Source organism: Mytilus trossulus, chromosome 1 (assembly GCF_036588685.1).
Source record: "Mytilus trossulus isolate FHL-02 chromosome 1, PNRI_Mtr1.1.1.hap1, whole genome shotgun sequence".
Taxonomy (NCBI): domain Eukaryota; kingdom Metazoa; phylum Mollusca; class Bivalvia; order Mytilida; family Mytilidae; genus Mytilus; species Mytilus trossulus.
The window spans coordinates 35376286-35404200 of record NC_086373.1 but is presented as its reverse complement, the minus strand read 5'-3'; the positions used below and the strand labels follow the sequence as shown (position 1 = coordinate 35404200).

General features: G+C 32.5%; 2 protein-coding genes across 2 annotated transcripts in view; one reads left to right on the top strand and one right to left on the bottom strand.

The window, feature by feature from the left end:
- Positions 1–1084: 1084 nt before the first annotated feature.
- Positions 1085–10263, bottom strand: LOC134722778 (tubulin alpha-1A chain-like). The gene is made up of 3 exons (XM_063586409.1): positions 10047–10263; positions 5077–5299; positions 1085–2547 (listed from the first exon to the last, which is right to left on the bottom strand). Exons 1-3 carry the CDS (start codon positions 10047–10049, stop codon positions 1418–1420), a joined length of 1356 nt encoding a protein of 451 aa, XP_063442479.1. The 5' UTR covers positions 10050–10263; the 3' UTR covers positions 1085–1417.
- Positions 10264–17055: 6792 nt separating this feature from the next.
- The window catches only part of LOC134722735 (trichohyalin-like), a 59759-nt gene continuing 48899 nt past the window's right edge, over positions 17056–27915 (top strand). Inside the window, exon 1 of the mRNA XM_063586367.1 lies at positions 17056–17244. Within this exon, the coding sequence (XP_063442437.1) occupies positions 17179–17244 (66 nt within the window). The 5' untranslated portion in view covers positions 17056–17178. The remainder of the gene's footprint in view (positions 17245–27915) is intronic.

Sequence of the window (27915 nt, the reverse complement as noted above, 5' to 3'; positions counted from 1 at the left end):
AATGCACATATATCGGGTAGTAGCACCATTAAGTCATGCTGAATTACTGAAATCTCCACAATTCTAGCGTTTTAGTTAAATTTTTGACGGTTTCCGTGTGAAACGAAAGTGGCCGCATTCGTGTTTATCCTTAACATTGAAATGCAAGTTGTATTTGATGATAATACATAACATATGTAAAGGTTGTGGATGAACACGGATGCGGCCACTTTTATTTTTCACAAAAAACATCTGAAAAGTGAAATTTTTCGGCATATTTTAATAGTTTTTCATATTTGAGCTTGAATCGGATCGTTTCTTATGACTAAATCAGTTAAAATCTTTCACATAAACTAATTGAATCAAATGAAATAGAAACTTAAGCGTTTTAAAAGTGGTCAAAATCTTTCAAAAGATGAACCTGAAATTTGAGGCCAAAATCGGTCTTTACCGGACCTACTCCTTTATTTTTTCATAAACAATCTAACCATATCAAGGCAACTTTCAACGACTGAAAGCTTATATATAGAAATATAATTCCAAGTCCCTCACGCATTCACAATGTCCTCAATCAGAACCGATCCCCTCACGCATGACAAAATGAAAATATGAGGTTTTTAGATTTATTAAGATGTCTATCAACACCAGACAGCGCCTACGCCGCCCAAAACGACATTCATACCCATTGACCGAAAAAAAAGTAAATTTATACTTGTAGGTCTGTTAATAGAACCATTTCAAAATCTAATGTCACTTTTTTCGGCAAATTCTCGTGCGGCAACTGATTTTGTAGGAGTTCAACTCCACGTACAACAGTAAATGATACATGTATCTCTTCGTTAAAGTATTCACCACAGCATAGCATTCTCCGATTTTCAATATTTTGATCAATCGAATAAGAAAATTGCGATTTAGAAATGTCTATGTCCTTTGAAGCGGTGACAATTGCTCCACTCAAGCACAACCGGAAAATCCTCTCACGGTTTTCATTGCAGGACCAAATGTTCTGCGTGTGTAGATTACCAGCCGTGCAACAACATAAAACTGAATACTAGTATACTAAACAAAACTTTCATTAATTTTAAATAAAACAGTGGAAACGAAACATATACTGGATATCCGGACAATATACCACCTCCGCTATGACTAGTGTTTGGCAAAATGTATTTTTTAAATGATCGAACGTGTATCTCCCTGTGTCGTATATGCATAAGATGTGTGATAGAAGAACCAAAAACATAAACTTTATGATAAACGGGAATATACTATGGGGATTTCATCGTTGTTGGTTTTTTTTATTAAATCAAGTTGTTCGTCTTTTAAAATGACAAATAAAACTACTACTTATTTGATATAACATATATTATTGCTACATTTCGTATACTTAGTATACATTAATATAAATATATTATTTATTGATTATTTCTGAATACTGCACTTAATACTCTTCTGCTTCTTCTTCTCCCTCTTCATCAATTGAATCCACACCGACTTCTTCATAGTCCTTCTCGAGAGCGGCCATATCTTCTCGGGCCTCTGAGAATTCTCCTTCTTCCATACCTTCTCCGACGTACCAATGGACGAAGGCGCGCTTGGCGTACATCAAGTCAAATTTGTGGTCAAGACGAGCCCATGCCTCAGCAATGGCAGTGGTGTTGCTCAACATACATACTGCTCTCTGTACCTTAGCCAAGTCACCTCCTGGTACAACAGTTGGTGGCTGGTAATTGATGCCAACTTTGAAACCAGTTGGACACCAGTCGACGAACTGGATGGTTCTCTTTGTTTTGATGGTAGCAATGGCGGCGTTGACATCTTTAGGAACAACATCTCCTCTGTACAACATACAGCAAGCCATGTATTTGCCGTGTCTTGGATCGCATTTGACCATCTGATTTGCTGGTTCGAACACTGCGTTTGTAATTTCAGCTACAGATAATTGTTCGTGATAAGCTTTTTCAACAGAAAGAACTGGTGCGTATGTAGCCAAAGGGAAATGGATACGTGGGTATGGTACCAAGTTGGTCTGGAACTCGGTCAGGTCTACGTTTAAAGCACCGTCGAATCTGAGGGAAGCAGTAATTGAACTGACGATCTGACCGATAAGACGGTTAAGGTTTGTGTATGTTGGTCTCTCAATGTCCAAGTTACGTCTGCAGATATCGTATATGGCTTCGTTGTCTACCATGAAAGCGCAATCGGAGTGTTCAAGAGTTGTGTGAGTGGTCAAGACGGCGTTGTATGGTTCTACGACGGCAGTGGAGACTTGAGGTGCTGGGTAGACGGCGAATTCAAGTTTTGATTTTTTCCCGTAATCAACACTGAGACGTTCCATGAGAAGTGATGTAAATCCTGACCCAGTACCGCCTCCGAAACTGTGGAAGATGAGGAATCCCTGGAGACCAGTACATTGGTCAGCCAATTTTCGGATTCTGTCCAACACCTGATCGACAAGTTGTCTTCCGACTGTGTAATGACCTCTGGCGTAATTGTTTGCAGCATCTTCCTTGCCTGTAATAAGTTGTTCTGGGTGGAAGAGACGACGATAAGTACCAGTTCTGACCTCATCTAAAAGAGAAAGTTATATATTGTAAATTCGTATTAAACTACATGCATGTAAATGACAAGTCTGTAATATCAGCAAAATGAAAATTCTGAAGATTGAAAAAATAAGGGAAGTCTTGCATTTGATTTAAACCGTTATAATATTTTCCTGTAAACCTTTCAGATGCTCGCAATTTTGTTTCAGCCGAATAGTGCACATTTCGACCTATTTAGCTGCCAACGGATTAACATGATTTTTTCTTCCAAAACAATGACTTATGTTTTATTTCTTTAATTTTGGATGCTTCCGTAGCTTTAGATATAGGAAGAAGTGGTGTGAGTGCCAATGAGACAACTCTCCATCCAAATAACAATTTAAAAAGTAAACCATTATAGGTTAAAGTACGGCCTTCAACACGGAGCCTTGGCTCACACCGAACAACAAGCTATAAAGGGCCCCAAAATTACTAGTGTAAAACCATTCAAACGGGAAAACCAATGGTCTAATCTATATAAACAAAACGAGAAACGAGAAACACGTATATATTACAAACAAACGACAACTACTGTACATCAGATTCCTGACTTAGGACAGGTGCAAACATTTGCAGCGGGATTAAACGTTTTAATGGATCCAAACCTTCTCCCTTTTTCTGAAACAATAGCATAACATCACAAGATAGAAAACATACGATAAAATATCAATTGGCAGACTTAACTCAATCAAAAAACGTATGATTACACAATGAACGAATAAATTTGATCTGCGATATCTGAAGACAAATGCATAGTTAATTAAATATAAGAGACAAATATTCATGACCAAAAAGCTAACAAACAAATTCAAACACACTGAGGAATATTTAACCAATCAATGTTCACCCGTTTTTTTATAATCTTGAAGTTTATACAAATGTTGTAAGAATAAGTGAAAAATTGAACATATTACAAATAATCAAAGCTGGTGTACAGACAAGATCCATAAACATAACAAAAAAGCATTATAAACAGTATCAACAGGTCGAATTAACAAGAAAATACGATTTGAGAGTACTCGCAGTTACTGACAGCTAGTTAAAAGCCAAAACCAATTAATAGTAAAAAATCATGCATCAGAGACTAAAATCGACTAAAACACATCACAGGGGATTTAGTATTTTAACGTCATTAATAGTCAAAGAAGACATGACTTGTGCAATGCCAAAAATAAATGTATCGACAGGTAGTAGTATAGTGAAGAGCGACTTCTATAGAAATAAAAGTTAACGTGGCTGTGTCTCTATACATCTCGCCTCAACAGATAATGAAATTTAGTTCTGTTTTAATTTGCTAATGACAAAATCAATATTAGTGCCAATGTGAACTATATTCAGAGATCTAATTACAATATTGGTACGATAACCCTTACTTATAAGTTCTATACATTTAGGGAATAATCATTAACTCAACTCCATAGGGGATGGACGGGTGGTTATGTTGGGTTTTTTTCAAAACAAATATTCTGATCCCCAATTTAGTGGAAAAAAACATTTGAGAAAGCAGGTGACATATTGATTGATAGTGTCGTAAAATAAAAAAAAAACAAGAATATGGTCCCCAGTACACGGATGCCCCATCCGCACTATCATTTTCTATGTTCAGTGGACCGTGAAAATGGGATAAAATCTCTAATTTGGCATTAACATTAGATATATCATATAATAGGGAACATGTTTACGTTTCAAGTTGATTGGATTTCAACTTTATCAAAAACTACTCTGACCAAAAACTTTAATTTGAAGCGGAACGAACGGACGAACAAACGGTACGACGCACAGACCAGAAAACATAATGCCCATAAATGGGGCATACAAATAATCCGACTCAGACAAAAAAAAACATACCCCCCCCCCTCCCTTTGAAGTTAATTTATTGCATCCTTAAACGGACTATTGTGGGAGGTTCAAGTCAATAGATTGTTTTCGACATATTGTCGTTTTCAACTTAATAAAGTGAAGGGTCTCAATAAAACCATCATACTCTGTGAAAATTGAATGGTTGCTTCCCCTTATATCAATATAGTTTAGAAGCTTAGGGTAATGCATCCTTTCACGAAACAGAAGTTCCTTCATAGTATATAAGATCCAAATGGAAGTATGCGGAAATTTTATTTCCACTAAAATAAAGATTACAGAATATGTTCCTAACGGAATAAATGGCATAGCATATATGTGTTCCAACAGTAACAGACATTATGACATTGTTTATAACAAAAGTTTCCAGTGGAACTTTATTACTGAGGCGGAACAAATATACGTTGAAGATGTAAACCAAAATTTATTTAAATAAAACAGTGTCTTAGTTCTTTTATCGAATGCTGCAGAAAAGAAAGAACGTTCCCGCTACATTGCTGAACTACATAAGCAAACGATCAGTATTTCTTTCATTACATATAATTGTCTTTTACATTTATATTTATATATATATCCTGTTGTTTACTATTTACGAATAATAAAACTAATCGTATACAAAATAAACGTAATCCTTAAACGAAAAGAATTGCTATCAACTTACCGACTACAGTAGGTTCCAGATCAGCAAAGACAGCCCTGGGTACGTGTTTACCAGATCCGGTCTCACCGAAGAAGGTGTTGAAGGAGTCGTCACCGCCTCCAATGGTCTTGTCTGAGGGCATCTGACCATCAGGCTGGATGCCGTGCTCCAAACAATACAGTTCCCAGCATGCATTTCCGGTCTGAACTCCAGCCTGTCCGACGTGGACTGAAATGCATTCCCTCTATAAAAAAGTAACATATAATATTTTCAATAATGATAAAAAAGAAGAAGGTAATACGCATATATCAATTGTCATTTTTTCAAATAATAAAGAACTTTATTTGGCAATTGATTGTTTATATAAATGTGAAATAGTAACGCGAATTTCGATTTTCACAAGCCGGAGAAGTTAAAAATGGCTGATCAAAGTTTAACTTTTCAATTCTGAAAGAATAATCCGATTTTTTTAATATTTTTTTTTATCTATGTTGATATATTTTCTGTTAAAAACCTGAGACTACTATGACATAAATAGTAGTCTCAGTTAAAAACTGAGTAAATTCTAAATTATTCGATCTAAACAAATAAAATCCAATTGTATTTTTGTCCATCTGATGAGTTAAGCCTTTTTAAACTGATATAGTTCGTTCTTATGTTGTACTATTATAGTGGGAGATATTATGGACATAATTGTGCAAATCGTGATACAAGCATGAAAATTGGTATAAAGGTTAACTAAATGATACTTATAAAAAAATAGCTGCTGGCCAGAAAAAATAATCATTTTTTCAAGATGGCCACCACACATTTTGAAAATGGCGTCATAACAAATTAGCCAATATTTGTAAATCCTTTGAAAGGTGTGTTATAAGTGAAATCCATTGTTAGATTTGATAAAAAGAAAATAACAGTTCATAAATAACGACTAGACAATACATTAATGAAACTTAAGGTGACTTCCGGTTTAAAAATGTCGGCTAACGAGTCAAAAATTTCGATTTGTTTTACTTTCAAGCAATATTACAAGGGATTTTAATCCTTGAAAAATGTGTTATGTATAATTCAATGTAAGATATGATAAAACGTTAAAAACAGCTTCTTAGTACGACAATACAAGACATAACTGAAGAAAAAAGTGGTTTCCGTTTCCAAATTAGATGCAAATACGTAAAAAAAATATTTAAATAATTTTCATCAATTTAACAAGTTGTAACACAAGCATGAAATACAAGCATGAAATTTGGTATACAGGTGAACTAAACGATAATTAAAAGAAATCAGGTGCTGACCATCAAAAATTCCATTTTTTTTAAGATGGCCACCGATCATTTTGCAAATGGCGTCATATCCAGTTGTAAATCTTTGAAAGTTGTGTTATATGTATAATCCAATGTAAGGTTTTATTAAGCGTAAATTACAGTCCCTAAAGTACCGAAAAACAACACATAAATGACAAAAAAGAGTGATTTCCGGTTTTAAATGGCGGCAAAATTTTTGAAAATGTATTTTTTATTATTTTCATTAACTTAACAAGCGATATCACATTCTTTGTTAAGATTAAATGCCCAGTTTTGTTAGAAAGACAGGTTCGTTATCTTAAAATTATCGGGCAGTAGCCAATAACAAAACTCGCAGAAGGAAGGGCAGAACGGTAGCATTTACAGTCATCAACACAACTGTTTTTTCGCCTCCTCATTCAATAGTTCCCGACAGGAGGATGCAACTTTTACGGTAGCCGCATTTTTTTTCTTTTATCCAACCCCAGTGTTCAAGAATTGGTACATGAATCAGGCTGAGCCCAAACTTATCATCATTGATACGCTGCTCTTTGGATGTGCTCCGAAAAAAAAAACCTCTTGTAGGCGGAACTACATCACAATGCCGCTACTTCTTGGGTAAAAATTACATCGTGCCTCGTTATCAGCAAATAGTGATGTTGTTCTGTCATACATGATGCAAACAAATGCTTCTTGTATGTCCTTGTATGTGTCTTTATACTTCAGCAAAGAAATAAGTACGTCCCTTACATGTTGAAATACTTCTTATGTCATCCAAACTGACCTATTCCCTTAGTGTCACATGCACTGAATGTATGAATGAAAGGAAGAGTAACTACACGAGGACCAAACGCATTTGATATATCACGTACAGGAAGCCATCAAAAGTCTTCATTCCTGCCAAAACCTATTCACAGTTTGTTCCACCATATTTTTGGAGTGTTGCAATTCTTAATACTACTACATCTGTGTCGGTGCTACCTTAAATTACCGTCCTACAACAATTTTCATAATCAGGCCGAACATGGACAAACATTCGTACATCTGCTTCTTCATGCTTACAAGGGGTAGCTGGAAAGTATCATTATTAGTCTCCACAGAAGCAGTTCTGTCGGCAAGACACTTGAAAAATTTCGTTTCGTTGTCATCAATATAGAGAAAACTACACTAAAACCCAACTTTTGTCTTCTCACATCTAGCCTTTCAATGATTCATTTAGTAAATCTAACACAATATCTACTCTTGAATACTTATCGATGCAAGATTTTATTTAAGGCCGTATAACACAATTGCAAAATCATCCAATATTAATTCCCTACAAGGTGGCCTGGAATTAACCATTGCTGCTCTATCAACGATAAATGCGTCAGAATTTGGATCTGCAAATTACAAAATGTTTCAAGTTTATCCATTTGCACCGATTTAATACCACTGTTTAAAATGACATCCGAAGACAAATACGAAGGAGCAGTTTGTCTTTATGGATTAAGAAATATCCCAAATCAATTTGTCCACTGCGACAAAAAAATAAAAGTCTAGAAAAGATATCTAAGAGCTCTAGCTTTGTTTTTTTTTACAAAAACGTTTACACTTTTATTTTACCAACATAATAGGAGTTGTTCTTTTTAATCTGGTTATAAGAAACCGGTTCTCCTTCGTTTTGTATTTGCTTCAAACGATCTTCAAATTATTTGCCTTTGATCTTTTTAAAGAAACCCTTGTGCGGTCATTAAGTCGTTCATCTTTTATATAATGCCTCAAACCACTAGATCTTGCACATTTATCTGATAGTCTACTGACTTCTGGTCTAGCTACCATCAATACGTCTAAATGAGGTCTTCGGTTAAACCTATGACAACACATCGCCCTTTACAATTGCATTATTTTGTTTTTGTGTGATCAATTGTGTTAAAAGAAAAATATTTTCTGGTCTTACGTACATTACAATTATCATTTTAAAATGTTCAAAATCAATTGCCACCTGTGGGTGACTTAAAAGAAGGGAAGCCATATCTCGGAGAAGGTCGGTCGCGATCGAGAATATGTTACACGATCAAGACCTAAATGAATACAGTATCATGCTTTATATAGACTGTTTGTACAAAATCTGACTCATGAAATAAGTATACTACCAAATTCACAAGAAGTTCTTATTTTATAAGTGAACGCCAGGAATTGAACTGTGGTAGAGATGACTATATTTTCTTACGCCAGTCTATCAAATCATTGAACGTCACAGAGTCAAAACATGACATGATTATAATTTCTGTGTTTAGCTTTCTTAAACCGATATATACCTTTCAAGCTAAAACACATAGAGTTATCTGATGCGCGTGTCTAGTCCTAGGTACATTTGAATATATACAAGAATATGCCATTCTAGGTGTTGCAATAATGGTTTTAGTGAGGACACATGACACATGTGTCCATCTACCTTCACGTAATATATCACCCAAAATTTTATAACAAGTCATTTCAATGTGAAATCCGACTTACATGACGATAAACTTATCTTCTCTGTACAAATCAGGCATCTGAATATCCATTACAAAAAGTGGCTGATCTGCCGTTACTATTGATGTTTTTCTCGTTTTAACCACATTTTCCGTCTTATCCATCCAATACCTGATCATTGCAACTGAATTGGCAGGTTTTTAAACAGTGGCATCATAGATTTTACACTTAGTAATACTTGCTTTTTAGCGTAATGAGATGAACTACGATTTATACCAGTTTGCCCTAGTAGTGCATACAAATCACTCATTATGTCTATATTTAGTTTGCGCATGCGCAAATTGTTAAATCATGTGTGGTATAACCTTGAAAAATGTTATCAAACCAAATCATAATATCATTGAAAATTCCAAATCACTTATTTTATGGTAAATAGTTAAAATATTTGTTAATGAATTTTGTTACATTTTCGCGCATGCGCAAACCCTGTATGTGTCAAATACTCATGTCTTGTGAATTATTCACATGTAAAGAAGGTAGCTACCAAACCTGACATCTGTTTTTCACTAAAAGAAGGTAAACGAAAAGTTTTCCAGAAAAAAATCAGTATTTTTAAACTGAAAAAAACAGCCATTTTAGAAAACGGCGGTGGCCATCTTGAAAAAATGATTTTTTTTAATGGCCAGCAGTTGTTTCTTTAAAAGTATATAATAATGATGCTTTGTGGTAATTTTCATGCTTGTATCATCATTTGCACAATTCCCTCGGTTTTGCCTGCTTATATCTTCCACTATTATACCACTGTTCCAGGTTTAAGGGGTGGGGTTGAGATCCCGCTAAAATGTTTAACCCCGCTTACATGTTTAACCCCGCCACATTATTTATGTATGTGCCTGTCCCAAGTATGGAGCTTGTAATTCAGTGGTTGTCGTTTGTTTATGTGTTACATATTTGTTTTTCGTTCATTCTTTTATATAAATAAGGCCGTATGTTTTCTCGTTTGAATTGTTTTACATTGTCATATCGGGACCTTTTAAAGCTGACTATGCGGTATGGGCTTTGTTCGTTGTTGAAGGCCGTACGGTGACTTATGGTTGTTAATGTCTGTGTCATTTTGGTATCTTGTGGACAGTTGTCTCATTGGCAATTATACTACATCTTCTTTTTTATAAAAGCATACACAAAAAAAAATCATGAAATTATAATAACAAAATGATAATAAAAAAAAAATAATAAAAAAAAATACATAGGACATACCATTTTGAACAGCGAAGATGAATGTCAATGTAAATGCAATGAAATCTCTCAGTGAACTCACGAAGACGGTTTAACGTTGTGTGCATGTGTATGTCAGCTAGTTTGAAATCACTTGAATATATATACACCCATGTAATCCCCTAGGTTACAAAACACAAGTTAAGTATAACATAAATGACATCACAACTAACAGCTTACACTTTTTGTAATGACAGTGGTACTCATTATGGTTTATAACAGATTATAAGATCCTTGTATCTATATTCTTACAAACCAAATAACAAATGTATATAAATAATTATACATATTTCAAAACAGTTGCATACATAGATAATGTAAGAAACGTTTCTACGTTTAGAGTTCGAAATTTTAAAAATAAAGAAATCTGTCTGTCATCCAAAATACTAAAATATTTCTCTAACTCTAAAATATCCTTAAACTAAACAATGCTTTAATGTTTTTAATAATTTACGTAGACTTGTAAACCAATTTTGTTTGAACTGATCTATTAAGTTCTGCTTAATGGTTACATGCAGCCATGTTTTGTCACAGTGAAAAAACAAATGTTGTGCATACAAGTTTTGCATGTCCCACTTGTCAAAAATGATTTGATTGTTTTAATCATAAAATATGTGTATCAAATTTGACAGTGGCTATATAAGTTATACAAAATATAAGGACTTCAGACTTTCTAGTAACTAACTTAAACAAACATTTGATCATTCGTAGTTTGATTAAAACTTCTGATGGTGATCTTCCAAACCATATGAGTATTTGAACCGTACGTGTACGGTCCAGACCGTATGCCGGGGCACTATACGAGCTGGACCATATATGTTTTGGGACAGATATTAGTGTAAACATATATAATATTTCAGTTAATTAAATAAAATGTACACAATTTGGCATTAACATATTAATACAATCGAATAATCAAAAGGATCCTGAATCAATGATCTTTTAACTTAATATATATTTATCCGTTTCTTAGACATCCGTGACAGTTATTTGACACTAATATTTTACATCGACAACGTTACAATTATTTATTCAATTTAGACCCTATTTCGGACAATACTAAACCATATTTGGTAACTGACAAAGAAGATGATATTGGTATACCATCAAATAAATGGGTGTCATCCTGGTTTGTTCATTTTTAATTACATCCATATACAAACATAGCGGGCATTGTTATTTTAACAAAGTCCGTTTCTTACATTTAAGCATATCCCGTCTGAATGGTTTTACACTAGTAATTTTTTGGGGCACTTTACAGCTTGCTGTTCGGTGTAAACATAGGCTCTGTGTTGAAGACCGTACTTTGATCTATAATGGTTTACTTTTATAAATTGTGTCTAGGATGCATGGAGAGTTGTCTCATTGGCACTCATACCACATCTTCCTATGTCTATATACCAATTGTAAATGACCTGTAAAAGGTTATAAAGATAAAATTGAGAATGGAAATGGGGAATGTGTCAAAGCGACAACAACCCGACCATAGAGCAGACAACAGCCGAAGGCCACAAATGGGTCTTCGAAGTAGCGAGAAACTCCCGTACCCGAAGGCGTCCTTCAGCTGGCCCCTTAAAAAAATATGTATACTAGTACAGTGATAATGGACGTCATACTTAACTCCGAATTATATGAACAAGAAACTAAAATTAAAAATCATACAAGAATAACAAAGGCCAGAGGCTCCTGACTTGGGACAGGCGCAAAATTGCGGCGGGGTTAAACATGTTTATGAGATCTCAACCCTCCCCTAATACCTCTAGCCAATGTAGAAAAGTAAACGCATAACAATACGCACATTAAAATTCAGTTCTAGAGAAGTCCGAGTCCGGTGTCAAAAGATATAACAACAGAAAATAAATAAAATGACAATTATACATAAATAACAACAGACTACTAGCAGTTAACTGACATGCCAGCTCCAGACCTCAATTAAACTGATTGAAAGATTATGTCTTCATCATATGAATATCAGGCACAATCTCTCCCGTTAGGGGTTCAGTATCATACTATCATAAAATATATGAGAAGAACATAACCAGTGTCATGCTAACAACTTTTTTGTTTTAAATAAATGTGTTTAGTTACGATGCAAAGAACATATAAGTGAATCAATATTAAAGCCAAAATATGCAATCTTTAATGACCTGACAACAGTATCGTAACTATATCCCGTCTTCATAAGTCTGTTTACAGGTTTTGTAACCTGCTTAATAAATGAATTAGGTATTGTCAATTCACTTGAAAACTCCACATATACCGCCCCGATACTTACTAAAGCGGAAATCCTGGATAATCATAGGTTTGTTCTATCTTCCTTTGGAATTTATCTACCAAAGATGAAGAACTGGATCTTCCATCACTGTATTTGCTACATAAGTGTCCTTACACACGATGGTATATTGCTGGGTCTTTCAAGTGCTCCATGAATTCTCTTTCTAATTTATTCTCATAAATTTTATCAGAAATGAAAGTCGGGCTTCAAAGTTGTTGTGACACTACCTATTGTAGAGGCGGCATGAATCAGATGTAGATACTAAAAAAAAACAAAGATATTTTAGAGTACATACAATCTTACTCTCTTTCATCTTGCAATAGTGGTATTTTTTTTAAAACTTTTTTATCACTTTACACATGTATTCTTCATTCCAAGCTAAAAGACAAATTGAAAAACAGTTGATATTGCTTCGTTTCATGAAAGAGAATGGCCAAGTTACTTGTCTTAAGTAGCAGGAAAATATTTAAAATTTACCCCAATAAATTTCAAAATCCCCTTGCATGTCCTTCCTTTCTTGCAAATTAATCTTATTGTTGTGTCTTTTATGTGCATATTTATGTAATCAGAATGATCCATAGATTATATACCTAGTAGTCAAAATTAGAGTCCAAGTCAAAATGGTAAAATACAATTTCTTCTGATGTATCCATGGCAACCATATGCATGTATTTGTTATAAATTAATGCACAAAAGAAGTGCAGGGGTAAGATTTCACATATTTCCGTAAAATTTGACGAGAAATAGAATCATAGGTTAAATCGTCATCACGAATTGGTTGTTATCTTCACAGTTGATAGCGGATGTGGTCCTTATGTCGTAACTACAATCCCGTCCCTTTTCAAGAATGTGGTCTACAGAATTAGACCTGTTACGGGGTTTGTATTAACATGCACAACACGACAGGTGCCACATGTGGAGCACTTGAGATTACGTTGGATAAAAACCGCAATTTTTATACTTATGCATGTAAAACAAATTTCGTTGTAGAAGGGTCTAAAAACAGCACAAACAACATTTTCCAAAAGACCAAAAAAGTGAAAAAAAATATGTTTAAACAAAACTCAATTTACTAACAGGTCGAACAACTGATGTTCTTTCACCCTGCCGACTGCCATTGGCGATTGCCAGATAAAATTGATCACAAGATGTAATAAAATGGATCTTAATATAAATTTAATATTGAACAGAAAAGAAATTTTAACTTGTGGCAACGATGTTATGCCACAAACATACGGTGTCGATCCGGATTTCGACAATAAATGTCTCTTCACTGATGTTAGGGATCGAAACGGTATTTGGAAGGCCATATAACCAGTACACTCATTTTTAGATAAACTCTTGAATTTTAAGAGTCAATATAGGATGAACAGATCATATAAACCGGAGGGAAAATATGATACAAGCCCAAACAAAAAGATATAAACGAGTATATATATATATATATATATACACCTTGTCTAAACATCAACCCAACAATGTTAGATCTGTAAATTTGCTTTCGCAAATATATATATATATATAAAGTTGAAAAAATCCCTATGTAAATTTACGGACGCCATCACGAGTTGGTTGTTATCTTCAGAGATGATAACAGATGTGTTCCTTATGTCGTAACTACAATCCCGTCCCTTTTCAAGAATGTGATCTACCGGAATTAGACTTGTTACGGGGTTTGTATTAACATGCGCAACACGACAGGTGCCACACGTGGAGCACTTTAGATAACAAGTGTTTGGATTCGTATTGCTTAGTCTCTTAGTCCACATAAAATTGAGAATGGAAATCGGGAATGTGTCAAAGAGACAACAACCCGACCAAAGAAAAGACAACAGCAGAAGGTCACCAACAGGTCTTCAATGTAGCGAGAAATTCCCGCACCCAGAGGCGTGTTGTGTTTTGAGTTATATTGTTTGTCTGTTTGTGTTATTCCTTTTTAGCAGTGCCATTGTCAGTTTATTTTCGACTTGTGAGTTGGGATGTCCGTTTGGTACCTTCGCCTCTTATTTAAACACGTTTTCACTTTATTTAAGGATTGAACAAACATCCAAATCATATTTTAATTCATAGGCTGTACATGTATCTTATAGCCATGATGCCCCCTTTAAATTCTTACATTGGATTCAGTGCTTCTTTAATAAATCCTTGTGTCGACAGTTTTAATTGTCTTACTTAACAGTTCATGCAGATGTGAGTTGCCTGTCAAAATCTTTATTTCACAAAGAATGCATTTGCATAACAATAAAATTAGCTCAAAGCGAAGAATTTCAACAATTATACACCATGACCAAGAGCTCAATCCAGTCAGTGATCATCACCATCTTCCAATAATGGTCAGGAGTCGTAGACGACTGTAAATATTGACCAGGAGATATACTTTGAAGTACAGGCCCTTCATGATCATCTGCCCTTCATGATCATCTGCCTTTATAGATCTGTATAACCAAATTTATGATCTATCAAACCTGCAAAACTTTATGGGTCAGAATTCCAAAATACCCAACATGTAATCTTTAAATTGTATTTACGCACCCCGGTTAAAACTTATACAAAGTTATGGTAATATATTTACTATCTATCAAGTGTATCTTCATACACAAATTATTATATGATGAGTAGCCCTTTTTAAAAAACTAGAGGAATATTTATTTTGACCACCCAGTCAGCGAAATTCTAATTGTTACAGATCTTTTTTTGATGCAGATATTGAATGCGTTCCGAAAAGTGAAATTCAACCAATCAGCGGAATTTTATATATATATTGACGCAGATATTTGCAGACTAAAATGGAAATCATAGTAAAATAAAATACTTTGATATGAAAAAGGGGATACTTAACTATTTCGGACAAAGAAGGATTGGATCAGGGTTATTCACATGATTTGTATTTCTCTCAAAACTCATGATATTTTTGGGTCGGATTTTTTTTCGACTCAAATGGTTCGCTTAGCTCATTTGAGTTATCCTTCTTTGATTTATATTGTCAAATTGTGGTCAAGACAGTTCTGGCATAGACAGAAAATGTAATATGACGTTCTTTATAAATATACAATGTAGAAATAGAGATAGAGAAGATCCTTAAAAAAGAAAAGTAAAACAATTTTTATTCACAGTACTGCTTCGATACAATAATAATAAAGGTAGGATACAAATTCTTGCTTTGTACTTGTTACTCAGGAACAAATATTAAAACACGACAAAACCTTCAAAAGATATTTCATTACTTTTTATTCCGAACTATATAGAATAAGAATAAGAATAAAAATAAGAATAAGAATTGTATTAGTATAAAATCCAAACAATAGGATTGCTACTAAAATACAAAACAAAAACCAACAAACAGACAGACAGACAGACATGCATATTAATTACAAAACGACAGACGGACAATTATGATTGTGGCATTTCTAGATTCACATTTAATTGTACCCTCAGTTCAATCTTTTCAAATTGCTCACAAGCAGTTGTCGTGCATGGAAAGTCAAATAACACTGTCCCAGTGACATCACGGATCATTCAAGGTACTGCCTATATATATTATTTTTGGTCTACAAACCTTCCAGACTACCTAAATCATAAATGAAAGCACACTTCGTAAGTACGACGATAATATGTATAGGCAGCTGCAAAATATCAAATTAATTTCTTGTTTTTATGCCGGCTCTGGTTAAAACATCCTATGATTCAAGCCGGCAAAATAGCCTATTTTTTTTAAAAGAAATTGCATTATAGTGAATTTGTTGCTGGCGCTGGTAAAATAGAAAAAAAATGCTATTTTGCTGGCTTAGGTAAGTGGAAGCCAAATACATTAAAAACTATTTTGAATTTTTGGATCCTCAATGCTCTTCAACTTCGTACTTGTTTGGCTTTATAAATATTTTGATATGAGCGTCACTGATGAGTCTTATGTAGACGAAACGCGCGTCTGGCGTACTAAATTATAATCCTGGTGCCTTTGATAACTATTTACACCACTGAGTCGATTCCACTGCTGGTGGACGTTTCTGCTTATATTCCAAATATATATATGTTTATGCCTCTATTATTGTTGTTGTTGTTACCAATTATGTAAATCAATTGTATCTGATGTTATGCCCTTTATGGGCCCTGTAATATGGGAAATAAAAATATTCTATTCTATTCTATACTGGTATAATAATATCACGGTAATTAATTTATTTGATTATCTATGTTGGCGGTGCACATTTATCAAAAGTTACTATTCAAAAAGAACCGGCGAAATAACAAATCAACTATATTGCTAGTGCCGGCAAAATAGCCATTCCTAGCGAAGAAATAAGAAATAGACTATTTTTCCGACTTGAATTAAGATATCTTAATCAAAGCCGGCTAAATAGCATACTGCCATATCTAAAAATTATAGAACTAGTTTCTTGCCATATTTAAACAACCGAGATGAAAAATGTCGAGAAAAAAGTTTAATTTTCGGAAACGTCCGTAAAAAACGGGCGGATCCAAGTTGGCAACCATCTTAAAAGAGGGTTCCCAGCCCAGGATAAAGGGGATTTCGAACATTATCCCCCACTCAATGTATTTGACCCCGCCTATGCAATTAAAACAAACAGTGATTAAAAAATGCGTCTTTTCATTCTTCCGTATGATTTTAATATTTGTGTTTTGAAACGCTCCTCAAATTAAGTTTATACTGGTCTCTTTCTCTCAATAACTGCCGTTAATGGTTCAAGAATACAGGATAGCAGTTCTTTTAAAAACCGGAAAACACGTGACATGCATGGAAACAATCACGGCTTGGAGGTCGCTAGCATTTTTTCTATGAGAATAAAGAGGATTTGAGGATGTGACAGTGGAAATTATGACATGAGCAGACAGGAGATTTTTAACTCCTATAACGAAGGGGGCAAAATGAGGCCAAGTTCGGCCGAGGTAGGAACCTTAAGCTCAAAATCGCAAAAAGTCCAAAATGTGTCTTCTGCAAAAACAAATTTCGGACTCAATAATAATGACTTTTAAATATTATATTTTTTTCAAATAATACTTGAACCTTGTCTAAAATTGTGATTTTGTTAACTGCACAGTCTAGATATGTCAAATATTAATAGGGAAAAAAGCAATCAAATGACAAATAGTTTTTTAAAGTTTCATTTTCTTTAAAAAATATGAAAACAATGACTTTAAAAGTTTAAATGATACATCATCATTCATGTAGATGTTCTTTATTTTAATGTAAGCTTTTAACAGTAAAATGGCTATTTGTAAATCGTTGCCACTAATACTATTTGGGTCATACACCAATTTGATTTGACCAGATATAAGTTTTAAATTATTTCTTACCCATTTCAATTATTTGCTCAATACAAATTTTGGTAGAAGCAAAAGTTGTCCCTAGGAAATCTGCATATTTTCAGACTACACTTTCTTATATTAGTATTATTAAATTATTGTATAAAGGCAATGTTTTTTAGAGCCATCAACATGATCAAGCAGTAATTTTCGTCGTAGAAGTTGTTAATTAAAGTATAAAATTGTGCATATTTTAGTACACTATACGCTGTATTCATTTTACAGACATACATGTACATGTATGAAATTGGCATAATAAAGCATAACCATTGAATTGTATGCCTTAAAGTTTAATGTTTATTGAGATATATCTATTTGGTTGATTCTATTGTTTTTGACCTGGTTACAAGTGTGCATTGAATAGCAAACAACATTGAACACGCTCAGTGATTCTGTAATAGTAGTAGTATAAAAGGATATATACAAGAATAAGAAACTTAAGAATCCTTCAACAAAATTTTAGGCTTAGATCACATTTAAGATTTGAACATGGAGTTTTTAAATTGTTTTAAAAAATGTTTTTTACATACAAACTTAAAAGGCTTGAACGATCTCATTTAAAAATCTAATCATAGATTTCAATTATTTGCATTAACATGCAAAAAGACTTGATAATTACTGTGACCTGAAATTATTTGTAATAAGAGAAACTTCAAAGGGTTATTTGTAATAAAGATTGACATGTTTATGTTTTTTAAATGTCGAGAAACAATTAACAGAAATAAACAGATTTGTACCATTTTGGTTTTTGCACCTTGGGACAAAATGGTACAGAGTGAGCTTTTCTTATCACTTTGCTTTCATTATTGTCCTTTAAGATTCTTTAACTTTAAAAAAAATCTTCTCCACTGAATATTCTTGGTCAATACACAATCGTCATTGGTAAGTCAAATTTTTGGTATTTTACTTACTGTCTGAGTGTCAGGACTGGTTCCATGGTTACCCATTTTCATGTGTCAAGGAAGACTTCATGTTCTTTGATACTAAATTTTGGGGTTTTGTTGAAGTCTATGTACAGGCCTATATGAAATACATTGTATGTCTTTAATCAGGCATTTAATTTTCAAAGGCCCTAATTTCTTGGTTTCCTTGTACCCATGAAATCCTCAGAATTGGTATCCAACAAATGATGAATCCTGATCCACAGTACATTGTATATATACAAATGAACATGCAGGCCTTTTATGATAATTGACTTGTTGGTATTTATTATAAAAAAGGAAATATACAAAAAACACGTATATGTAATATGTACATGTAGCATATGAAATATAGGATATATTGAAAAACATAATTATCAGCGATAGTCAGATAGACCTTGTTTTCTGCTGATTCACATAATTAATATTCAGGCTTCTATAAGAAAAAGTTCCATTAAAATGCACTGAGTTTATAGACCTCTTAGTCTTATGTTGGTATATCATTACTAATTTACTTACTTTTTGTTATTTTGTTGTTTTAGGATCTCATTTAAAGATCTTATCTTTTGTTTGTATTTAAATGAAAAAGATAAGGAGACTTGATAATTACTGTGACACCAGTTATATTTTTTTTAATAAGAGAAACTTCAAAGGTCTAGGATTACTTCTCTAATAGATTGACTTGTTTATGTTCATTTTACATGTTCAGAAGCAATTAAAATTTTTAGAAAAATATTATAATTAACCTCCTGCTTTGATTTTTGCAACAAAAAGGGTCCATCCTGGAGTCGACATTTTCGTCAAAATGTGCAAGTAATTTCATGTGGGAGATAATGACAGCATTATTCTTCTAGTCCTTAGCCCGTTTCATAAACTGGAGCTATTAAATTTTTAGAAGAACCCTGAATGTTACCTCCTGCTTTGATGTTTGCAACTTTTTCAAGTCTGTAGGGTCCATCCTGGTGTCAACATTCGGGTCAGAATGTGCAAGTAATTTCAGGTTGGGGGTAATGGGAGCATATTCCTAAATTTCTTAGCCCATTTCATAAAATTGGACATGTACATATACATGTTATGATGTAAGATGGCTCAATATGAAGCTGGGACCATTTGATATTATGATTAAGTTATCTTGGTAAGGAGGAAGATTCAATATTTTGTGTAATTATATGGACCATATTTTGGTATTCAGCCTTTGGTTTCTTTTTGTATCCTTTTTTATAAGTTCTAAAATTTTAACTTTTATTTTGTGGGTTGTGTTGGTGTTAGAATAGTATGAGTTTTTCGAGAAAAAATTAATACATTTTGATTCACCTTTTACGTGACAGGAAACCAAACAGGAAACCAATCTTTATTTTCTTTATTTTGCACAATATAATTCAAAAGGCATAAATAAACACCATTACCAGTGTTACTTGCTTCATGTTAATATTTAAAATCTATTTTCAATGTTATATTAAAGTTTTTTTTAAACGTGACAGGAAACCATAAGAAACCGAAAGCATTTTTTTAGTTTTATTTTATTGCAAAATCTGCTAAAAATAATCTGAACATTATACTTTTTCTTAAAATCCATCTTAAATGTAACAGTATTATAAAACTCCTAAATATGTGCTTGTTTTGAAAACAATTAGTACAATTTATTCAGAATTTTCCATATTTTCTTCATTGATACAGGATACCATAATCGTTGTATCTTGATGTTTTGGCCAAAAAAATATATTTATATTTGGTTTTGAAATTCCAGTTATATAAAATTTATTCCAAATCATTGGCAATGTAAATTTTTTTAAATCCAGTAAAGAAAAAAACTTTTAACTTGGAATTAAAATCTTTAAAATAGGCACCATGTGATATTTGTGACCTGTACACCATCTACATGGTTTCCACATTTTAACCTACTTTAGTGGGCTAAAATCAATAAAGTTCTTCCTTTCAAGTAATGCCTGGTAAAAGTTTACTTTTCCTTTGACAAGTTTATTCCGTTTCTGAAAAGTGTTTGCAGAACATGAATAAAAAAAATTAATTAAAAATTGTGACAAAGTTACCAATTTTGTACATTCCAAGTGTAACGGTATATTCACATGCATTTTTCATTTAATTATCTTTATTCACCTAAAATATCCAGTAATATTTACTGCTGAAGCAAAATCAATCCAACGAACATCGGCACCATGATAAGAGACGTAATTTCGATTGAATTTTCCAAGGACCCTTTACATCGTTATTGGGAAGCGTAGTATGTTTATACGTCGGTCCAATTTGAAATCGATTTTGTCAAGTCATTGGGCATTTATTTTCACACAAGATCGTATTTAACATTATGCACATAGGAAAAATAATAGACCCCCGGCGCAATCTCGTTGAAAATTGTATATTCCCTTTTTAAACAAGTCGAAACAAGTCTACAGATTATGTTTGCTAACATCCCGTTGGAAACAAAAACAATGTTTAGAACTAGTATATCGTATGTCCGGCTGTAAGGGCGTGATCACATGTTAGTCACATGTTTCACGTATGACCGGAAATGATTAGAACTTAAAGACAAAAACAATTTTAATAAATAACTGGACTTCTGTTTCGTGTGAAATGTAATGCATAACGATAACGTCATTTTCTTACTTAATTATTACGAAGATCAAAACAAGAATGTAAATCAATTCTGATTTACCTGTTTGAACATCTCGCGAGAGTTCATATTTGCATATTGTTTTTAAGAATTCTATTACAACAAAGCAGATATCATCATCTAAAATTTGCGTTACGAAATCCGACACAAAAGTCACGCCACTGTTCTTACATCTGCTACATAAATACTTATAGTTCTCGGCATTTTCTTCTGACTATTGTTATTGGTCGATGTTCTTTGTTATTTGAAAGCAAAAGTTACGAATTTGCCGGTGACGATTATCTATAAATCAGTCAGCGTTATGCTCTTCGGATGCAAAAAGTAACGCGAGAAACGAAAATACGGTTGTAGAATCTTTGAAATTTGTATATTTCAATTTTTTTTCTAGGGAAGAGTAGCATACACTTGTATGTTGATAAACATAATGGCATCTTTAGATGTAGTTACAACTTTTCTTACAGTAATTCACAATTTTATCACTTTTCTATAGTTATAGGAAACGAGCCCAATAGCAAATTATGGTCCATATGCAAACATTAAAAAAACCCTTTGGCTTTGAAATGCTGCTTTACATTCACAAGGTAGATAAAATAACTTTTTTTGTTCAAAATGTTCTCTGGAAGTTCAGTTTTTGCAAACATTTAAAATGACTTTATAGTTAATAAGTTATTAACATTTATTCTAATTTCTATGGCCCTAGATGCTCTTTAAATCAAAACAAATGGTTAAGTTCAGTTTAATAAGAAAAACAGTTTGTCCAATATCACTGGATAGATTTTTGTTTACATTGTTAACCTTGTGATATATTTTAATTGTTGTATCATTTGACTTTCCTCTCATTTTGATCATAAAGTGAAAATATAATCATATTTAACTCTGTAACTGTTGTGTCATATTTTTATCCAACACTTTTTCTCAGTCTTTTCATCGGCTTCAATCTAAATATATCTGATCTTTGATACCTAACTTAAACTAGGACTATATAACTCATATATTTTCTAATGACACTGATAATTATTATGGAAAAAAATAATTTGATTTTATGTCCATTAAACAACATGATTTTCAGATCTGCAATTGGACCTTTTTGATCAGTTCACTCTTAGGCTACATTCACATTTAATAAGCAGTCTAACATGATGGTCATCTGCTCTTTAATTAAACATAATAAATATTAGTTAGTGGTTTTGGATTTTTTTATTCAATATCTATTGAGCCTTTTCTTCAAACACGCATTGTGAACAATACTTGTGTAGTATTGTTGATGTTACTGCTATTTTGCATACTACTTGGAGTTTGTGAAATAAAACAAAATACATGTAACTTTTTTTCTACCACTTTTCAATTGGTGTATTTTTAGAAGTCATGTTGTTGAACAAAGTTTTTAAAATATGCATTCTCATTGAAGTTGGGAAAATAAAACAACATACATGTAACTTTTTATACTTCTATTCAAATGCTGTATCTTTTGAAGTTATGAAATTGAATAAAGACTCATGCATACTGGTTTGAGTTTGTAAAATAAACAAAATACATTGTACATGCAACCTTTTTTGCTAGTATTCAATTGCTGTATCTTTTGAAGTTATATTATTGAATGAAGACATACATTTAAAGTGCTGTATTACTAATTCTTTTGATGTAGCGCACCTCATTATACATTTTGAATGGTAACATGTTATATTTTTGATGTTGTGAATAACTTAGTGTTTGTTATTAAAGATATAAAGCCATGTTACTGCTTGTGTAAAGTATGTGTAAGGTTTTCTTCTCTTCTCAAAAATCCTTTAAAACCCATTCAAATTTGTAATATAAAAAAATGACCATCTCAAAACTTTTTACATACTCAACACTTACTTAAAAGTTGAAAAAGAAATGATATGGTTATGGTTAACTGAAGCATATTTCTAAACGATATTGATCACAAAAAGGTTCTCAAAAAGTAACAAATGATAATGGTTGTTTACTTTGCCTTCTGACCAACCAAAATGTGATATTTTTCTTGTTCAGGTGGTATACAGAAGTACAAATAAAAATGATAGAATTTGCCAAAATGTAGTACAATGTATATAATTGTGATATGATATTATGACAAAAATTATAGCTTACCAGGCATTTTCTCAAGATACAGATGATACATTTTGTGTGAATTATACATTTTTGTACATGTACATGAAAAAACAGCATTATGTGATTTATAAATAGAAGCTAAACTAAATGATAGAATTGTAAAATAAAATATGAGAAGATAGTTTTTAGAAAATTCTTTGAGAATATCAAAAGCAAAGATATGGTCACTATGTTTTTCCTGCTAATAAATATAGAACAGCTAAATGTCACATAGATTCCTTCAGAAAATGCACTATTTCAGAGTTACCTCCCCTTAAAATGTCAATTTTTAAACCAATAAAAATCAAGCATAATAATCTAGTTCTGTGACACCCATAGCATACTACCTTCAAATTTACATTTAAAGTTTAAAGGTTCATTGCATCTATTAACGAGTGTCAAAATATCACTTGAATCATAACCTTCACCTTTTATTTTGAAATTTTATTCAAGAGGTTTTTTTTGACTGGGGAAAAGCAAATTTTTAATTATAAAAAAATTAAAACCGACTTTCTTGCATCATATTTTGCTCTTCAAACTTTTAAAATTTTAATTAAAGTAGAATTTTGCCTACTCATTACTACAAAAAATGTACTGACTTGACTGACAGCTCACCCCTGAAAATTTCAAAGAGTTAAAAATTGAATTTGAATGACCGTATTATATTTTTTTGGCTTTTCGTAGACTTTGTTTGTTGGCTGGTTACTAGTCAGGAAGTTCACTTCTTGCATGATAGATTTGAATGTATCAACCTTTGTTTTTTTTCTTTTTAAATTTCCGAGTAGTCTTTCATTACAACATAGATAATAAATAAGTATCGATCGGTGAGATGCTTATCTATTGTGCATGAATTGCATGTACCATTAGCTTTGACATCGTGAACACAGATTTATTTTTTTCGAATGTATGATAGATGCAATTAAAACGGGAATATTGATCAGTACTTGAGGTAGATTAACTGACGATACGAGGTAGTGTGGTAAAACTAATGAAATATTGATGGCAACTAATTCATTATGTTTTAATCAATTAAGGATAGTCAAAATTTCATAAATCATCTTTATAGTTTAAATTTTTTAATTTGAACTAGAGATCACAACAAGATGGTACCTAATTTTAAAATGAAAAGTGGTTGGTCCCTCTTCTCTTTTCTTTTAGTTGATTTGAGCTAACAAATAGGGTTTATACATGTTTAAATATATATGGCTTCCACAATAGCCAAAACCCATTTATAACATAGCCAGTTATAAAAGGCCCAACATGACAAATGTAAAACAATTCAATTGAAAAATCTAACATATACTGATTCATGTACAAAACGATCAATATAAAAAAATGATATTCAGCTACATGTACAAATGACAACTGAATTGCAGACGGACTCCAACAAAATCTGTTTTATTTGCATTACAGAAGACCAAACTACAGAGCTTCATTATGACTTCATAGAAATAATGCAATATCCAGTTAAATGATATCTATATATAGTTACTGAAAAAGATCAAAGTACCTAATGATCATGTAAAAGGTGGTTAGTCAGTGGAAGGCCTACTTTGATGTATTGTTTCTCATGCAAATTATTTTCAAAAAGTACAGATAATATCTACTTTTATCCATAGTCATGGTTGAGATAAACATAGTATGAAATGTTCTCAGAAATGGGAGATAACTCTACAGTCTGCAGTACATTTCATTGAAAATATAGTTCTTTTTTTCATCAACAATCCCTATGGGAAAGCCTAGGGTTCTCGATCATAAAACTATACTGAGTACATTTATATTCCAATTTAACAAAATGGGTGTGCAAAACACTAAACAACATTATTTTGATTGGTTGATAATATAATGATTTCAGAATCTAAGTTAGATAATTCTGCTTGAAATTTTAATTACCACAAGGCTAGGTCTCATAACTCTGTATGATTATTCATTAGCACCAAAATACAAAAATGTAAATGTTGTGACTTAAGTTGAACTCTTGATATTTCAAAATTCTGAAACCCTGAATTAGTATTTATGGGAACTTTCTCAGAATTCAAATATTTTTTGCCATTGCACAGCACACATAATGTTTTTTATCCAAATTATTTCTTATGTCAATTTGGCATTTTATTATGACCTTTTAAAACGTATTCAAATTTGCAGCAATAAAAAATATTACACTTGTATAAAACAAATCAAGCCAAATTTCTTAAAAGAAGAGTTTCAGTAGGCTTTGTTGAAGGAGAGTGTGTTTGACCACACACACATCTCTTTCAAGTGGTAAACGGGCAAACATTCTACCATTTAGAATTAAACATGGATCAACAGGAATGTTTCAAACATGAGGAAAGTAATTCATTTCATTTTATTTGAATTGTCTCACCTTGCCCAAGTTAAATACTCTTTAATGATAAATAATGGATATAAAGACTATGGCAAAGATCTGGATGCATTGATTGAATAGTTTGGACAGAGAAACTACTGTAATGTGAGAGAAAAAATCTGAAGTAGAGATTTTAACTAATCTTCTTTAAAAACTAACAGAAAAAGCAGGAGAACATTTTCATATAATTATTTTTATGTCCCACAGTCTACGATAGTAGAGGGGCATTATGTTTTCTGGTCTGTGTCTCTGTCTGACCGTCCGTTCGTCCTGCTTCAGGTTAAAGTTTTTGGTCAAGGTAGTTTTTGATGACGTTGAAGTCCAATTGACTTGAAACTTAGTACACATGTTCCCCATGATATGATCTTTCTAAAATAAATGCCAAATTAAAGTTTTGACCCCAATTTCACAGTCCATTGAACATAGAAAATGAAAGTGCAAAGTTTGGGTTAAAGTTTTTGGTGAAGGTAGTTTTTTATGAAGTTGTAGTCACATCAATTTGAAACTCAGTACACATGTTCCCTGTGATATGATCTTTTAATTTTTATTCCAAATTAAATTTTGACCCAAATTTCACGGTCCACTGAACATGGAAAATGATAGTGCGAGCAGGGAATCAGTGTACTATGGGCACATTCTTGTTTTGGTTTCTTTTTGTGCCATAGTTTAGGAAAAAGAAAGCAATAAAAAAAATAGGTAGTGTAGGTGGGTAGGGATATTTGCTCCACATCTTTATTGCTGCAATGCATATATAACATACATGTATTATTACATATTGTTGCCTAGGTAGGTCTAGGTAGTTCAACTACTGTTATCACTAGCCAGTAAACACTGAGATTGTCAGTTCAAACCCCACTCATGTAGGTGCTATTGACTCTAATTTTGATTAACCAGGATTGTCAGTTTTCCTATCGAAGGTCTGTGGTTTCCTCCAGTGACTCCAGATCTCCACCATTAAAAACTGACCGCCATGAAATATCACAATAGTGCTGAAAGTGGTTTTAAATACCAATAAAACTAAATCAAATGTTCATATACATTGTACATTTATATAGTCTAAGAAATAGCATATATTGTGTTTTTATTTATCTACCTGAGTACCAACTTCTTGGGTTTAGTGAAAACATGTATTTTGTGGATACTACATGTATAGACTACTAGTATAGTACTAATATTTCATATTGTGGTTTCCAAATGTTGGCATACAAACCATCAGATAATTTGTAGTTCAATAACAATTTAAATTTAAATTCATCTGTATCCACAGAACCAAGGAAAATTGGTATGTCTTGAATAATAATGACTCCACAGCACTCTACATTGATTAATTATTGCAGATTTATATCTGTTAATTGGAAGTGACTGTTGTGTAACATGCATGAGCATTAAGATATGATCTTAGAAATATTTTTTTCTGTCTTTTTCATAATGTTAACTCGTCTAGAGGTTCAGGGTTTTCCATTCATTTTGGCCTAACAGGCCAAAATGAATAAGTAGGCGGTCACCGGATAATAGGGGGGGTACGGGGGGGCTTGCCCCCCCGAAAAATTTTTGAAATCTAGATTCAAAATCCTGGCATCTGACGAATTTTAAGACAATATTTCATGCTTGTTAAATGGGCATATTATTAGCAGAATTTTTTTCTAAAAAATTTTGTCTGCACAATTTTAAGACTTTGAATACTACTATAATTTAAACGTCATGAACGTTGACAAAATTAAGCAAATTATTGTGCACATATTTGATTTGTAAATATTCCTTTATCGTAGGAATTTTTCCGTATTTGTTTGAAGTGTTGTGCACATTTAACGCGTGAAAGATAATTTTTAAAAGGCATATTTTATTAAAGATGTAAATCAAACATTATTTTGATAGTTAAAGTTAACTATATTTCTTTTACTATAAAATAGTTATCAACCATTAAACAGTTAATGTTAATAGTGTGATGCTAGTGTACTGTAATTATCAGTGTATTTGTCATCATACTTTTCCTCATGTTTACAGATGTCATTGCATGTAGTTATCATATCAATGTTGAAGAAAAGGTAGTGATCATAATCTGTCAGACGTTTAAAAAAGTATAAAGATAAAAAATAATTTGCAAAATATTTATCTCTGCAAGTTCAAAATAAATTTCTGATCACTAAATATGCATAATTATGCAATTTCTTATTAAATTCATGTTTATTTCAATTTTTAATAGTAAATAACATTTGAAGGATAATAAATTT